The 17913-nt window shown below is 39.8% G+C and overlaps 1 protein-coding gene across 1 annotated transcript in view; it reads right to left on the reverse strand.

Annotated features, from left to right (window-relative positions):
• The window catches only part of LOC119476114 (NACHT, LRR and PYD domains-containing protein 12-like), a 54286-nt gene that overhangs the window by 15916 nt on the left and 20457 nt on the right, over positions 1-17913 (reverse strand). The window contains exons 9-11 of the mRNA XM_037749327.1: positions 7342-7515; positions 1700-1873; positions 105-278 (exon numbers count right to left, since the gene is read on the reverse strand). Coding sequence (XP_037605255.1) covers positions 105-278; positions 1700-1873; positions 7342-7515 — 522 coding nt within the window. The remainder of the gene's footprint in view (positions 1-104; positions 279-1699; positions 1874-7341; positions 7516-17913) is intronic.

A 17913-nucleotide genomic window follows, 5' to 3' on the forward strand; every position in this document is an offset into this window, starting at 1 on the left:
TCTCTCTCTCTGTGTCACCGTTCTCCTCTCACAGCTTAACGGAGGAAACACATCACAACAATACTGCTGAAACCAGCATGGACCGACTCCGACCCTCTACTGACCTCAGAGTCTCCAGTCTACAGTGTGGACTCTCCACCAGATCAGACAGCAGCTTCACATCTGAATCCTCCAGGTTGTTTCCTCTCAGCTTCAGCTCTCTCAGATGGGAGGGGTTGGACTTCAGAGCTGAGGCCAGAGAAGCACAGCTGATCTCTGACAACCTGCAGAAACTCAATCTGAATAAAGAACAAATGATGAAGATAAAAATCACTTTATAATCCAATCAGATGTGTTCAGGTTTTAAATGTGTAGCTCAACATTACTATGTCCTAATCAATGATATTTTCCCTAAAATGAGTAGAGTGACTTTGTCATTGTGTTATTGTGGATCATCATAATGTCAGCCTTCCACAGACATCATCCGGATGTCACCACAACATTCATACACCTGTTCATGTCAACATACATCAATACCAGGCTGCTGATCTCTCTAAAATCAAATTCCATACTTCTCCATACTGCGTATGAACCCTGAATATTAGTTCAGAGGATCTTCTGTATCCAGATGTGACCATTTACCAACAATGATAAACATTAATTTACTTTAACAACTAACAGTGGACATTTTCTACACTTTCTTTAAGAAACACAAGTCTTTAGTGACTGCAGACTGAATTTAGTTCAAGAAACATGAAAATATGAAGAAAAGGACATTAACAACTTTATGGATGGAAGTTATGTTTGTACATAAATCAGCTTCAATTGTTAATTAAACATATAAGATCTATAACAGTAACAGAGAGTCAGTGAACTGACCTCAGAGTCTCCAGTCTACAGTGAGGACTCTCCAGAAAACAACACAGAAGCTTCACTCCTGAATCCTGCAGCTTGTTGTCACTCAGCTTCAGCTCTCTCAGATGGGAGGGGTTGGACTTCAGAGCTGAGATCAGAGAAGCACAGCTGATCTCTGACAAACTGCAGCGCCACAATCTGAATAAAGAATAAATGATGTAAGTTTAGAAGACAACGTTCCTGCTTGAAATCATTCAATGTTTAATAATGTGTTCAGAGCTGAAGAAGGTTTAGAACGTAGAAGTTTAGAAAATGTAAACTCCAAACACCTGAAGCCAACAGGATGCAGGTTAAAAACTGTCAAATACAAACAGTGAAACAGAGCTCTCATTAATATTAATGACAACATGCTGCTACTTCAATAAAGACGTAGTGACTTCACCTCTTAAACTCTGACAGCTCCACCAGTGGATCCATCGATACAAACTCTTCTTCAGTTTAAACTCTGTCAGTAAAAGCATCATATAGCTTCATAAAATGTATAGAAAAAAATGATACTGAATATATTTGTTATTGTCTGATAGCTGAAATAGAGATTATGTATTTATTCTTCATATTTATGTTTTTTTATAATTTATTTTAACATGATGAAGTCAGGAGTTGTGATATATGAAGGTTTTAAATGTGTAGCTCATCATAGCTCTGCCACAGTCAATGGACTAAACCACTGAAGAAGAAAATGGACTTTAGCATTAAGATACTCAGTGTGGATCAGTATAATATCAGCCTGATGTCTGCAGTTTAGTGTCACCACAACTTTCATATCATATTAATCTCAGTACACAAGTAAAAAATGGTGTCTGACCTCAGAGTCTCCAGTCTACAGTGTGGACTCTCCAGAAAACCAGACAGCAGCTTCACTCCTGAATCCTTCAGCTCGTTTTCATCCAGCTGCAGCTCTCTCAGATGGGAGGGGTTGGACTTCAGAGCTGAGGCCAGAGAAGCACAGCTGATCTCTGACAAACTGCAGCCCCTCAATCTGAATAAAGAATAAATGATGAAGATAAAAATCACTTAATAATCCAATCAGATGTGTTCAGGTTTTAAATGTGTAGCTCAACATCACTATGTCCTAATCAATGATCTTTTCCCTAAAATGAGTAGAGTGACTTTGTCATTGTGTCATTGTGGATCATCATAATGTCAGCCTTCTACAGACATCATCCAGATGTCACCACAACATTCATACAGCTGTTCATGTCAACACACATCAATAACATGCTGCTGATCTCTGTCAAGTCTGGAATTAGAGGATCAATATCAAATCAGACTTGTTGGACTTCATTACTTCATTTATTACATGGCCTTCTTCTCACTGTATCTGGGAGCTTAGCAGGTTTATGTCATTTACAGGAAAGGTCCACATTTGTTCAAGTGTGTCTGTAAACAACAGCCACATGTCATATGTACATTTAAAGAGTTATTGGTGGCAGTAATCATTCCTCCTGTGAAGTGGTCCCTTCATAACACAACTACACTGTAAGAAATGACTTCAGAAGTTCAACTGAAACTAATATGAAGATTCAGCAGTCTGAGTCCGACAAATCAAAGTTACAGACTGTTTAGTACCAAATTCCCTCTTTGAGTTACTAATCCTCCTGCAGCTCAACAAGGAAACTGTCAAACACAACGTACTGACTGGATACATACTAAGGCTGGGCAATATATCCATATTATATCAATATCGTGATACGAGACGAGATATCGTCTAAGATTTAGGATATCCTAATATCTAGGGTTGTCGAAGTTAATCGTTTTAACGCCAACATTTTCTTTAACGCATTAACGCAATCGATCTTCCGGAGGTTGTAGCGGCTCAGTTTTAAAGCCAGAGTGAAGATCCTGGTATCATCTGAAACTAGAGAACCTGATGAATCCATCGGTACCAACCAGGTCATACTACTACTACTACTACTACTACTACTACTACTGCTACTACTGGTATCATAGTAAACTAGAGAACCTGATGAATCCATCAGTACCAACCATGTCAGACTACTACTACTACTACTACTACTACTACAACTACTACTACTACTACTACTACTACTACTACTGGTATCATAGTAAACTAGAGAACCTGATGGATCCATCGGTACCAACCAGGTCATACTACTACTACTACTACTACTACTACAACTGCTACTATTACTACTACTACTACTACTACTACTACTGCTAGTATTACTACTACTACTACTACTACTACTGCTACTACTAGTAGTACTACTACTGGTATCATTGTAAACTATAAACCTGATGAATCCATTGGTACCAACCATGTCATACTACTACTACTACTACTACTACTACTACTACTACTACTACTACTACTACTGCTACTACTACTACTACTACTACTGGTATCATAGTAAACTAGAGCAGGGGTTCTCAACCTTTTGCAACTGAAGGCCCACTTGTGATTGTCAAAACATTTCCGAGGACCACCTTCCCAAATAAATGAGTACAAAACCTAACATGTTTATACAACAGATAATAAAGTGGGCTGTAGATATGTGTTATGCCACTGTCAGCTGTAATGACCAAAATACATATTCTGCTCACCCTCAGTGAGACACTTGGGCTTGCCTCTGGGAAATGATGAGATGAAGTGGTGGTGGGATGGGTGAGAGGCTGACACGCAGAGTAGCATTCAAAGTTGCTTTCAGTTTGTTCCTTGCCTTTGATTTGGTGACAGTCACAATGGAAAACCCTGACTCACATAAATAGGTGGTGGTGAAAGGCAACAGAAATTTGATTGCCCGTTTTGACAGAGAGGGATATTGACTGGCAGCCAGTATCCAGAATGAAGCAAGGTCTACTTGTGTGAGCTGAAGCTTCAGGCTGCTGTCTGCTGATAGTTCCATCAGTTCATTTTCCAACACAGTGGAGAGAGCTATGTCTTCTGAAGCAGGATCCACAGAGAAAGGGTCCAAAATCCAAAGGTTTCCATCTCGTGCATCTTCTGGGAAGTAGTCTGTAAACTTTCCTGACAACTGAGTCAAATGCTGGGTTATAACACTGGATATGTTGACATGAGGAGTGGCTTCCAAAGTTTCACTGAGGAGTGAAAACACGTCAAATCGTCCCTCCTTGACTCTTCTGTTCCACAGAATACGTTTTTTCTTGAAGCCCTCAATTTGGTCTGAAACCAAAAACACTGTGCTGTTTCTGCCTTGCATTGATATATTGAGCTGATTTAACTGGTCAGATATATCTGATAAGTAGGCCAGTTTACCATCAGTGTAATGCTCAGCAAGAGGGGAGTGCTGCTCTTCCACAAATGTGTGCACTTCTTCTCTCAGTTCAAAAAGGCGATTAAGCACGTCCCCTTGAAAGCCACCTTACTTCACTGTGGTACAACAGATCTGCAAATGATCTGCATCAAGTCTTTCACACAAAGCAGCAAAACACCTTGAGTTGAGTGCATTTTTCTTAATATAGTTAACAGTTTTTACAGCCACGTTCATGACTTCATGCAGTTCTGGTGACATCTGCTTTGTAGCTAGACTTTCCCGATGTAAGAAACAGTGCGTCCACTTGGCGTCTGGCGCCCTCTCCTGGATCTGTTTGACAACACCACGATGTCTTCCCGTCATTGATGCAGCGCCGTCTGTGCAAACACCTGTACAGTATTTCCAATCAAGACCTTTTTCGGTGAAGTAATCATCAAGGCAGCGCATTACATGATCTGCCGTTGTTCTTGTTGGAAGCTCCTTGCAAAACAATAGATCCTCGTGAAGATTACTGTCCTTGCAGTATCTTACAAAAACGAACAATAAAGCGGCATTGCTAACGTCAGTCGACTCGTCCAGCTGGATGGCAAAGTATGGGCTTGCCTTTATTCCTTCCACAAGTTGGCATTTGATGTCATCACTCATGTCAGTAGTTCTTCTGCTCACCGTGTCATTGGAGAGGGGGATTGACTGCATTTTGGTTGCAGCGGCTTCCCCCAGTAACTCTCGGCACATATCCACAGCGCTTGGCAAAATAAGCTCCTCTGCAATCGTAAAGGGTTTCTTGCTACGAGCTACACGAGCAGCAACCATGTAGCTAGCTTTCAAAGTGGCTTTTGACTGAGTTGTTAATGTTGTGATGACTTTCTGTTGTGCCTGAAGCCCGTCCCTTTTCCTTAGGAAATATTCGTTTGGCTTCTCGACACATCCTGGGTGCTTTGTGTTTCAGTGTCTCTGGAGCTTCGATGGTTTTAGCGCCTCATTTCACAAGATTTCACCACATTGTGCCTTGGGCTCAGCATCAATGACTGCCATTACCAATCCAAATTTAATGTATTCAGGGTCATATTTCCTCACCACACGCTTCGGAGCTTTTACTGGCGCAGGGTTGTCTCCCACATCACTTTTTCGCTTTAAAAACCGATCCATTTTGTCTCACTGCATCCGAGAACGTTAGCTAGCTAACAGTGGCAAACACGTTTGTCTCTACCTGATGATGTTTGGTGTTTTTACACAAGGCCTATTGAAGGAGGTTGGGTCACACTTAATCAACGCGCCTTCGGGGTACCGCACATGCGCAGTAATATCTGCTCTGCACTCGCCGAAGTTGAGCCGATCGCAACCCACGACCGCAGCTCCAGTTACACTGCGCATGTGTTATACCCAATACAAGACCCGTGTCCGCCCGTGTCTCAGCCTCCTTCAATAGGCTTCGGTTTTACGGCAGCTGGCATCTTACCTCCTTTAGGTTTTACCTGCTCACTTTGCTAAATAATAATAAAAAAATAATCTAGTACCACTGCCCCCGCGGCCCACTAGATGGCGCTCTGAGGCCCACCGGTGGGCCGCGGCACACTGGTTGAGAATGGCTGAACTAGAGAACCTGATGAATCCATCGGTACCAACCATGTCTTACTGCTACTACTACTACTACTACTACTACTACTACTACTGGTATCATAGTAAACTAGAGAACCTGAGGAATCCATCGGTACCAACCATGTCAGACTAGCTGGTCATGAAGAGGTTAAATAACACTCCTAACTGTCATGTCCATGTTCAAAGGGGTCCCTTGACCTCTGACCTCCAGATCAGTGAATGTAAATGGGTTCTCTGGGTACCCACGAGTCTCCCCTTTACAGACATGCCCACTTTATGATCATCACATGCAGTTTGGGGCAAGTCATAGTCAAGTCAGCACACTGACACACTGACAGCTGTTGTTGCCTGTTGGGCTGCAGTTTGCCATGTTATGATTGGAGCATATTGTTTTATGCTAAATGCAGTACCTGTGAGGGTTTCTGATCAATATCTGTCATTGATCTGTGTTGTTCATTGATTTACAATAATAAATATATACATACATTTACATAAAGCAGCATATTTGTCCACTCCCATGTTGATAAGAGGATTAAATACTGGACTGATCTCCCTTTAATGTGCATTTTGGACGGATAAATAATGTGTGATTCATTTGTAATTAATCATGATTAAATATTTTAATGGATTGACAGCCCTAGTAATATCGTGATATGGCATAAGTGTTGTCTCTTCCTGGTTTTAAAGGCTGAATTACAGTAAAGTGATGTCATTTTCTGAACTTACCAGACTGTTCTAGCTGTTCTATTATTGGTCATTCACACAAAAAAATATTGTGATATTTGATTTTGTCCAAGTCACCCAGCCCTAACACATCTAACTCAGACTGCTGAAGCCTCCGATTAGTTTAAGATCAACGTTACAGGTCATTTTACACACAACAAGACTGTGGATTTAGTCCTCATCTCGTAACACTCAGGTTAAACGGGGATTGCTTCACAGACAGAAGGAATGATGACAGACATTAATAACTCTTTGAATGTACATATGAACATGTGAGTATCGTATTCAGATAGATTGAAAAAAATATGAACCTGCAAAGATGTTTCTGATGCAGAATATATATTTGGTTTTTGCTTCAAATAATTAGACAATGCTGACATGAAAACAGAGCACAGTTAGATCTGCTGTCAAAAAGAACGTGGGACTAACTTAGAACCATAGAAACCTCTGATTAGATGGTGTCATTCATAATCATCACTTATGTGCCTTTAAATTGGTGCAATACGTGTTTGTTGAAGAGTGCTGCACCTTTAGACATGTTCAAATAGAGAGCTACAGGAATGAGTCCTAAAGCCCAGAAATGAGTCAGCATTTTAGCACTTCCTGTTTCCTCGTCTGGAAGTCAATGGGTTTTTTGGATGTGTTTTTAGTTAGATGCCTGAAATAAGGTCTGTGGTTAAAGGTCCAGTGTGTAGGATCTGGAGGTATTTAGTGGTGAGGTGAGGAGATTACAACCAACTGAAGCCTCTCCTGTGTGCCAAGCGTGTTGGAGAGCTACGGTACGGTGACCGACGTGAAAACGTGAATGTCTCTCTCTAGAGCCATCTGGAGCAGAGCCAGTGCAGAGAGTGTGTCTACAAACTACATAAACTACAGTCAGTGAACTGACCTCAGAGTCTCCAGTCTACAGTTTGGACTCTCCAGTGCAGCAGAAAGCAGCTTCACTCCTGAATCCTTCAGGTTGTTGTTACTCAGGTTCAGCTCTCTCAGATGGGAGGGGTTGGACTTCAGAGCTGAGGCCACAACTTCACAGTGAGTATCTGAGAGGTCACAGCCAGAAAGTCTGTGATGACACAAAGATTACAAAATATGTTATTATGAAAGAGGACAGTTTATATTTACTTCATGCATTTGATGACTAAACAGTTTGATATATTCTTCTTTGATTAACATTTGCTCCTCACATCAGTGGTTCAGCTAATCTTATCTCACTGGTTGACATGAAACAATAATTCTCATCACTCTCTCTCAAACCTGCAGACTTTTAATCTTTGTTGTTCTTTAATCTTGCAGATGAAGAGAGAGAACATGTAGTTACATTGAGGCTTCCCTAATGTCCAGTCTGTCAGTGAGATCTGATCCCAGGTCTGTCTCCACAAAGTTAGCATGAGGCCTTCTTGATTAGAAAAGCATTTTTAAAACTCAGTGAATAAGTAATAATGATACAGTTGATAAAGATGACCTCTCTTTGCTAGCTACCTGCTGCTGTCAGGTTCACGTCCATAAATGGGAAAATTCAGTGACTGCTGCCAAACGGTAGAGAAATAAAACAGATTGTGTAATAATATTAGACCTGTACATAATTAAACATTTATATAATTAGATATATTATTCATCAGACTGCTGTTATTGGTGGAAGCTGTGTATTTCCTGTTACTACTCTTCTCTACAGCAACAAGAGAGAGAAACACCTGAGTTTCCTTCTGTGAGTAACAGAATAAAAGGAAAGACTTAAAAACACGATGATGGAACACAACTTGACTTCATGAGCAATAAAATGCACCATTGCTCGATTCAACACACTCAGGGGTTTCACAACGACAGTCTTTGTCTCGTATGACCAGTAGTTTACGGTGGCTAATGCTAGAGTTGGGTCGATTTTCGGTTTTGCCGGTCCGGTTTGGTCCGGTCCGGTGTACGAGCTTAAACCGGTTTGATTTTATGCTAACCGGCAGAACGATATTTGTCATTATGACATGTTCTGGCAAATTAAAAAGCAGCAGACATCAACAACCTGTGCCGACAGAGTCACAGTGCTAAATCCAGCCTGTATTTGCAATATGACAACGTGATTAACGTAATATTATGATGTTATGTTGGTGTATAAACAAGAAGAGGTTTGTTTACTAGGAAGTTCATGTGTTTTTTGGGGTGATGAGACGAGACATGGCAGAGCTGGTCTCAAAGAAAACTAAAACTGTGGCAACATGGCAACAGTTTGGATTTGAAGCCAACGAAAGAGATGAGCCCAAAAACACAGGAGGTAAGGTGTAATGTGGTGCAAGGCCTATTGAAAGCAAACCCCAGCACCAGGACTCTGATCCCAGGACCGCCCCGACTCCCCGCCGGATCAGCAAACGTTCTGTTGCTGCCGTTACACCGGTTAGACCCAGCGCTCCACCAGACAGCTGATCTTTTGTTCTTTTCATTTGTTTTACCAGGTTCACATGTCGTCTCCATCACCCAAAAACATAAATCAGAAACAACTGTAAAATGTAACAATTATTCTAAATAAATAGAATAAGTGTTCATTAACTTGACAGCTAGAAACACAAAGTACTGAAACATTTTAACTCAACATTTGAAACAGCTCAAGAACATCTGTGACAAAATACAACTGACATATTTATGTAATAAACACGAGGAACATTTATAAGAATATTATATTCGAAGAATAATTTATAGTGTGTATATTTGAAGAACTGAACTACTAATCTACACTGATCTATAAAGTTAATAACATCTGGACTTACCGAGCTTTTCTGCAGTTCCTCACAGCTGGAATCAGTCTCAGTAGTCCCTCTGTTGTTGTGTTGTACTTCATCAGGTCAAACTCATCCAGAACCTCCTCTGACATCTGCAGCATGTAGGCCAGAGCTGAGCAGTGGATCACAGAGAGTTTCTTCTCTGATCTGTTCTCTGACTTCAGGAACTCTTGGATCTCCTGATGTACCGAGTGGTCGTTCATCTCCGTCAGACAGTGGAAGATGTTGATGCTTCTGTCAGGAGAGGTATTATCTCTGTTCATCTCCTTCAGGTTGTTGATGGCTCTCTGGATGATTTCTGGACTGTTGTCTGTCCGACCCAGCAGACCTCCTAAGAGCTTCTGGTTGGACTTCAGAGAGAGGCCATGAAGGAAGCGAACAAACAGGTCCAGGTGGCCATTTCTACTTTCAAGGGATTTCTCCATGGCTCTCTTCAGGAAGTCATTTAGAGATGGGTAATGGTCATTGTTGCCACGACTAGCATTGCTTCCAAAATACTTAGAGATGTTCTTGAGAAAAGACTTTGGGTTTGACTCTCTGTGCCTGAAGTCTTCTCCCAGGAAGTCCTTCAGTACCTCTGTGTTGCTGTTTGTGTAACAGTGGATCATGTAGACTGCAGCCAGAAACTCCTGAATGCTCAGGTGAACAAAGCAGTAGACGGTTTTCTGGAAGATCACACTCTCTCTTTTGAAGATCTCTGTACAAACTCCTGAGTACACCGAGGCCTCTGTGACATCCAGACCACACCGCTCCAGGTCTTCTTGGTAGAACATGATGTTTCCTTTCTCCAGATGTTCAAACGCCAGCCTCCCCAGCTTCAGAAGAACTTCCCTGTCAGCCTCCGTCAGCTTCTGTGGACTCGTCTTACGTCCCTTACCATACTTCTTCTTCTTCCTCTTTGTCTGAACCAACAGGAAGTGTGAGTACATGTCAGTCAGGGTCTTGGGCAGCTCTCCTCTCTGGTCTGTAGTCAACATGTGGTCCAGATCTTATGTTCATCTACAACCTCCTGCAGACCTCTATTCAGACTGATCTTATGTTCATCTACAACCTCCTGCAGACCTCTATCTGCTGAAAGAGAGAAACAAAGTTTAAGACAAAACAAAGAAACTTATTATTTCTAATGCCAATATGAAAATAATCAATATAAGAACATATAAAGAAGTAAAGGTTATAAAGTCATCTTCCCTTCTTGAAGTCTAAACTAACGTCAACGTGATTTTTATATTTATTTGTAATAGTGTTTCAACGTGTCGCTCTGCAGGACCAGACGTGTGTTTGTAAGTCAGAGAAGGAGACTGGAGCAGGAAAGATAATGTTGTTCAAAGTCTGTGGCTCCTGTTCAGTTCAGTTCAGTTCAGTTCAGTTTATGTTTATATAGCATCAAATCATAACAGAAGTTATCTTAAGATGCTTTTCATATAGAGCAGGTTTAGACCGTACTCTATCATTTAGAGACCCAACAAGAGATCCTCCATGAGCATGTATTGTTATACGACAATGACAAGAAGATAACTCCCCTTTCATCAGTGTGTCTGTCTGTCTGGGATAGAACAGTGATGTTGTTGCTTTACAGAGATTAATAGTTCTTCATCTTCATCTATGCAGATGGAGAACAAACATCATTCTGATTGGTTGATGCAAAGACGGAGTGCTATCATAAAAACAAAACATACAAATATAAAATGATTTCTCTTGGGTTCAGATTCAGAAAGGAAGTGATGCAGAGCAGATATGTCTGGTGGAGCAGATCTGAAACAGTTGTTACAACAATAGTCAGTGAATTAAAACAACAAGTTTCCAGACATGAAGACATCAGCAGACACATCTACAGTCTTACTTTGGACAGTGCTGGTCTGACTGGCTGGCTGAGGTCCAGGTCTTGTTCTGGTCTGACTGGCTGTGTGAGGTCCAGGTCTTGTTCTGGTCTGACTGGCTGTCTGAGGTCCAGGTCTTGTTCTGGTCTGACTGGCTGTCTGAGGTCCAGGTCTTGTTCTGGTCTGACTGGCTGTCTGAGGTCCAGGTCTTGTTCTGGATCTGGACATCGGCTCCTCCACAGAAGCATGACTCCTCTTCTTCTCTCTGTGGAGACATTACTTTATTACTAAAATCATGTGTTGATTGTTGGTGAAGAATATCCAGACTTGTCCGACACTGAAGCTCAGATGGTCACAGAGAAGAGTTAAAGTGTTGGTAGTGAATTCAGCATTCAGTCTGTGATGAAGATGTTCCTTTATTTGAACTCTCCTGCTTTAATAAACTAGAATTATCTGCTTTTCCTGTCTGACTGTCTTATTGAACATTTAGTGATCTGGCTGAAGTTTGTTCATTAAAGAGGAACAACGGTCATTTTTAAAACATGAATATTATTTTGGAGGCTAAATAACTATATAAACTATATAACTATATAAACAAACTGCAACTTGCTCATGTACGCTGATATTGAGAGGACGCTCCAGGAAACCACCAGGTGGCAGCTTCATCACGGTAAACAGTGACTTCCTGTCGGTGCTGATATGAATGGAGGATAGAATCTCAACAACATTTGCAATATAAATAAACACGCTGTCACTTTCTGAATCTATTTTATGTGTTAACAATAAACACTTCTAAGAAAGGGAAACGGTGTCAGACCTCTCTGACTTCTTTAGTCTTCCAGTAGTTATAGTTTATACAAGTGCTGTCCACTGGAACGGAGAGAGTTGAAATGCTATACTCCATTCATATCTCCACTGAGGTGATTGAACTGAGGTTAGAAGTGGTCTAGATATTGAGGTAGAGCATCAGTCTAAGACACACAGCATGTAACACTGGTGTCCTGATGTTCCTTATTTAACTCCTGACGAACGCAGTACGCAGTATACAGTACATAGTGCATACTGCGTTCCTCAGTAGTATGCACTATGTGACGGTTAAAGTGATGTATTTAGCAGAATGCTAGACCAGGCTTTAGCCTTTAAACCAGCTCTTAAAGGGGAGATGCTTTACACATGCTTTTTCACCACATGTTGCACAGTTATGATGTGCACTGATTCAAGATGACACCCAGTAGGTCCTAACAGCTGATTCTAGGAGGAGTCAAACCAACAACATATTCAGAGGACCAATATGAGAAACTGAATTACACATTTGAAGCTCATTCTTCCAGATCTTTAGACCATTTCACAGTTGTGAACGTAAACATTCCAGATGTGTCCAGTTTATTTCCTGTTGCAGTGGATCTGAATGAAAACATGATTTAAATTGATGATAAATTGTGAAATGGAGGTTCTCAGGTGTTTTGTTACAGAAATACAATCAGTAGTTTGTGGCTCTAAAACCCAGACTAAGATCCATCTGAGGTTGAAACAGTATCTGCACTAATAGTTCTGCATCAGAATATAAATCTGTTAGCAGAACATTTAGTCTTCATCCTCAATGCATCATCATCCATCAGGTCAGCTTACAGTAGAAACAGTCTCTTACTTTGACTCTGAGGGTCCAGGTTCATTACTGAAGTGTGGAGGATACCCCATGGACCGGTCACTCTTCATAGTCAGACAGCTGGGTACTGGAGACTCTGCTCTCCGTCTGGACTGAACTCTGAAAACACCAAGAGGATCTCTGAGAGAGAGAGACAGAGAGACAGAGAGAGACAGAGAGAGACAGAGAGACAGAGAGAGACAGAGAGACAGAGAGAGACAGAGAGACAGAGAGACAGAGAGACAGAGAGACAGAGAGACAGAGACAGAGAGAGACAGAGAGAGACAGAGAGAGACAGAGACAGAGAGACAGAGACAGAGAGACAGAGAGACAGAGAGACAGAGACAGAGAGACAGAGAGAGACAGAGAGAGACAGAGAGACAGAGAGAGACAGAGACAGAGAGAGACAGAGACAGAGAGAGACAGAGAGACAGAGAGACAGAGAGACAGAGAGAGACAGAGAGACAGATATTTGTGGTCTGATTAGTAAATTCATCTAAACTGGGTTGAAAAACGATGCAGCTTGGTTGCCGTGGTGATGAATGACGTCAGACTATGAATCTCTGTTTGAGGAAGAGCGACCCGATTCCAACCCCCCCCTCCACCGTCTCCCTACCCACTTCCTGTCTGTTGGCGTGGAGGCTCCGCCATATTAAGAGCCATTCCAAACCAATCACTGGGGACAGGAAGTGAGTCATAAAACCCTCCGACAGCGAGCTGCATCGATGACGACTCAACCAGCTGAACTCACTGACGACGTGCAACGCCGTTCAGTGATCCCATGTCAGTTCCGTGTGACTACCGGTACAAACATTTACTGTAAACTGATCAAACTGACATTTCATTTATTCTACTTTATGTCTTACAGACGTCTTCTACATGAAGTAAATAGATTGAGGATCACATATACCCTCATCCAGTCTAGAAAACGGTACACATGTTCACTACATTGGAAATTGTTAATTATATATATATATATATATACGTAGATATATACTAATAATAATAATTTGTAGCCCTATCAGGAGCAAAAGCCCCATCATTTATCATATCTCCAACAGTGCAATACTGACTTAACAGTGTAATAATTCAGATGTGTAATAATCTGGTTTCTTCCGGCATTAACTCTGCATGGATTTAAACATTTATATTATTTGCATAGATCTTATTTATTTTTAATAATTTTTTAATTTGAATATGAGTTTATTTTTATTTATTTATATATGTTTGTATTTCTTTTTTATTTTTGCACTTTTTTAAATGATTTCTTTTTGCATTTCTTTTTTATTTATTTCGTTTTACATTTATTTTTTATTTATTTCTTTTTGCACTTTTATATTTATTTATTCTTGCATTTATTTTTTATTTATTTATTTTTGCATTTATTTATTTTTGAACTTTTTTATTTATTTGTTTTTTAATTTATTTTTAATTTATTTCTTTTGCATTTTTTATTTTATCACTTTGTATTTATTTATTTATTTTTGCACTTTTTTATTTATTTGCTTTTGCATTTATTTTTTATTTATTTATTTTGCATTTTTTATTTATTTGTTTTTGCATTTTCTTTTTTATTTATTTATTTTTTATTTATTTTTGCACTTTTTTTATTTAATTATTTTTGCATTTATTTATTCATTCATTTTTGCACTTTTTTATTTTGTTCTTTGTGCATTTATTGTTTATTTATTTACTTTGCATTTTTTATTTATTTGTTTTTGCATTTATTTCTTTTTATTTCTTTTTACATTTATTTCTTTTTGCATTTTTTATTTATTTTGTTTTTTTTTGCATTTATTTATTTTTGCACTTATTTATTTAATTATTTTTGCATTTATTTATTCATTTATTTTTGCACTTTTTTATTTCTTTCTTTGTGCATTTATTTTGGATTTATTTACTTTGCATTTTTTATTTATTTGTTTTTGCATTTATTTATTTTTGCACTTTTTTATTTAATTATTTTTTCATTTATGTATTTTTTCTTCTGTTCTGAGATGTTGTTGTTGAATGTTAAATATACTGATGAAGAGGAGGAGGATGAGGGTTGTCGAGAAATGTTTGTTCAGCTTCAGTTAACAAATACATTTTAGTAGAAATTTTGAAATAGAAAAACAAAAATCAACAGCAAATTGGTAGAGGAAAGAGAAAATGAGTCATATAGATGAGTTAGTAGCAGCTGTCTTACTTTGACTCTGAGGGTCCAGGTTCATCACTGAAGACTGGAGGATCACCTTTAGACCGATCACTCTTCATAGACTGACGGCCAGAGACTAGAGACTTTAGTCTGTCCTCCTCTTCCTCCACACAGTCACTCATCTTCTGATCTGAAGTCAGTCTGAGAGGTCAAACAGGAACACTGACTGTGAACATGAAGAGGAAACAAGTTAGTACAAGAGAACAGGAAGTAACACACACCCTCTCTATGGCTGCATCCCAAAGCTCTTCATTTTCATTTCCTCTCTCCTCGCTCCTCACACACCGCCAGTCACTGAGAGATCTTTATAAAACCTGATGAACGGACTTTAAATCACTTTCATTTATTAGAATGATGTGTCTTTTCATGATCTGTTATTTCCCCCGTTAACTTTTATTAATGATTCTATTAAAGTCAGAGAGAGAAGGAGAGTCTGTCTGTCAGCAACAAACACCTTTTACATCATTTATCCTCATTCAGTCACATGAGGCTGATGATTCCTGAACGTCTGGTTTGATATGAGTTACATCATTTACATTTTCCCTTTAGCACAATAAATAATGTCCAGTGTTCAAAAGACACCATAGTCATATTCTGAGTTATGAAATAATGAACGGAAAGGAAAGGAGCTTCAATGCTTCCTCTATTATCTCCTTTAGCAGAGGACACACTGGAGCATCCTTTACCAAAGGAAAGGAGCTTCAATGCTTCCTTTACTATCTCCTTTAGCAGAGGACACACTGGAGCATCCTTTACCAAAGGAAAGGAGCTTCAATGCTTCCTTTACTATCTCCTTTAGGACACACTGGAGCATCCTTTACCAAAGGAAAGGAGCTTCAATGCTTCCTTTACTATCTCCTTTAGGACACACTGGAGCATCCTTTACCAAAGGAAAGGAGCTTCAATGCTTCCTTTACTATCTCCTTTAGCAGAGGACACACTGGAGCATCCTTTACCAAAAGAAAAGGAGCTTCAATGCTTCCTTTACTATCTCCTTTAGGACACACTGGAGCATCCTTTACCAAAGGAAAGGAGCTTCAATGCTTCATTTACTATCTCCTTTAGGACACACTGGAGCATCCTTTACCAAAGGAAAGGAGCTTCAATGCTTCCTTTATTATCTCCTTTAGCAGAGGACACACTGGAGCATCCTTTACCAAAGGAAAGGAGCTTCAATGCTTCCTTTACTATCTCCTTTAGGACACACTGGAGCATCCTTTACCAAAGGAAAGGAGCTTCAATGCTTCCTTTACTATCTCATTTAGCAGAGGACACACTGGAGCATCCTTTACCAAAGGAAAGGAGCTTCAATGCTTCCTTTACTATCTCCTTTAGGACACACTGGAGCATCCTTTACCAAAGGAAAGGAGCTTCAATGCTTCCTTTACTATCTCCTTTAGCAGAGGACACACTGGAGCATCCTTTACCAGAGGAAAGGAGACAATAACATCCCACAATGCCTTGCGGCTGCAGCATTTAAAGCGACGCAGCGTTCATAATAATAAACTAGATGCTGATCTTGCATATTATTTTCATCCACTAACTGTGATTCATGTTTAATCTGAGTGGACGGTGACTTTCTATTTAATGAATGATTTATTTTGAACATGTAACAAATACCTCAGTAAAACACAAAACAAGAATAACTAATCAAATGAACAGTAAACAATCAATGAACTAATAATCAATATGAATAAATATGATGAATATTTCAAAAAGAAGTGTGAAGAAGTCCAGCCTCCACTTCCAGTATGTGATCCTACCTCTTCTCCAGAACTCCACCAGTGAACTCTATATGGATCATCTAGTCCTGTTTCTTGGTAATGAGGTGATGTTTGTCCTCGTTAGGTCAGATGATCTTTAGGATCTGTTGATAGAGTGTTCCAGCAGCAGTATCTCTCTTTAACACACCGCAGGTGAAGCAGTCTGTCACTGAAACACCTGTTTAATACCGCACGGGGAGAAGCTGCGCCTTTTGTAGTCCATCTTCACAACATTGTAGTTTCACCACAGCAGACTGACGTCACTAACATCCACCGTGGTCGCATCATAATGACGGAGTCTAGTGAAGGAGCAGTCAGAGGTTGTCTTTTCCTAACTCCTTCTGAAGTCTCCTTCTCATCTCTCCTTGACCTCATGACGTTTTCCACTGAGGTCAAGGAGAAGTGGTTAGGAGAAGAGGTTAGGAGAAGAGGTTAGGAGAAGACGTTAGGACGTCATTATTTGACTATTCCAACGCAACCCTCGTTTCCTCTCTCCTCGCATGGTTTCCTTGCGTCTATCTCTCTCTCTCACACACACACACACACACACACACACACACACACACACACACACGCACACACACACACACACGCACACAGCCAGTATACAGTATAATAAAGCAGCCAGCGCTCCACCTGGTCACTTCTCTTTACCTCTCTGCTTGTTTTCTTGGCTTACAGCAGCTTTAATGAGGATTATTCAGCCAGTCATGACTTTGTGTTCACAGATGAATCAAACTGTTGAGTTCATTCTAACATTTCTCTCCTCTACAGTCCACAGGGAGGAAACTGACTCAGACACTTTAACAGTAACATAATAAAATGTTGGATTAACACTCACCCTGCTTCAGTCTTCAGTCTTCAGTCGTCTCCTCTCTGTGCCGTTAACACAAGATGGAGTCTGGAAGAACAAACTGAACACTTCCCTCTGTTCTCTGTCCTCATGTTCCTGCGTCACCTGGTCAGTGTGGCTCCTCCTCTCTCCATCTACAGGTAATCACCTGAGTTCATCTGTGACTGAGGCCCCCCCCCCCACGAGAATCATTTAATAAGTAAATAAATAGTGTTCAGATTTACAACAATAAATTAGAAAGATATATAAATATTTTTAAAACTAAAAATAATATAAATAGTATTATGATATATATCAAACAAAAATATATATTTAAAATAAACAGTAAATATACATATATATATATATATATATATATATATATATATATATATATATAATAAAAAGTATCTTAAAAATAAAAAATAGTTTTAAAAGTAAA

This window comes from Sebastes umbrosus, chromosome 17 (genome assembly GCF_015220745.1).
Source record: "Sebastes umbrosus isolate fSebUmb1 chromosome 17, fSebUmb1.pri, whole genome shotgun sequence".
Classification (NCBI taxonomy): domain Eukaryota; kingdom Metazoa; phylum Chordata; class Actinopteri; order Perciformes; family Sebastidae; genus Sebastes; species Sebastes umbrosus.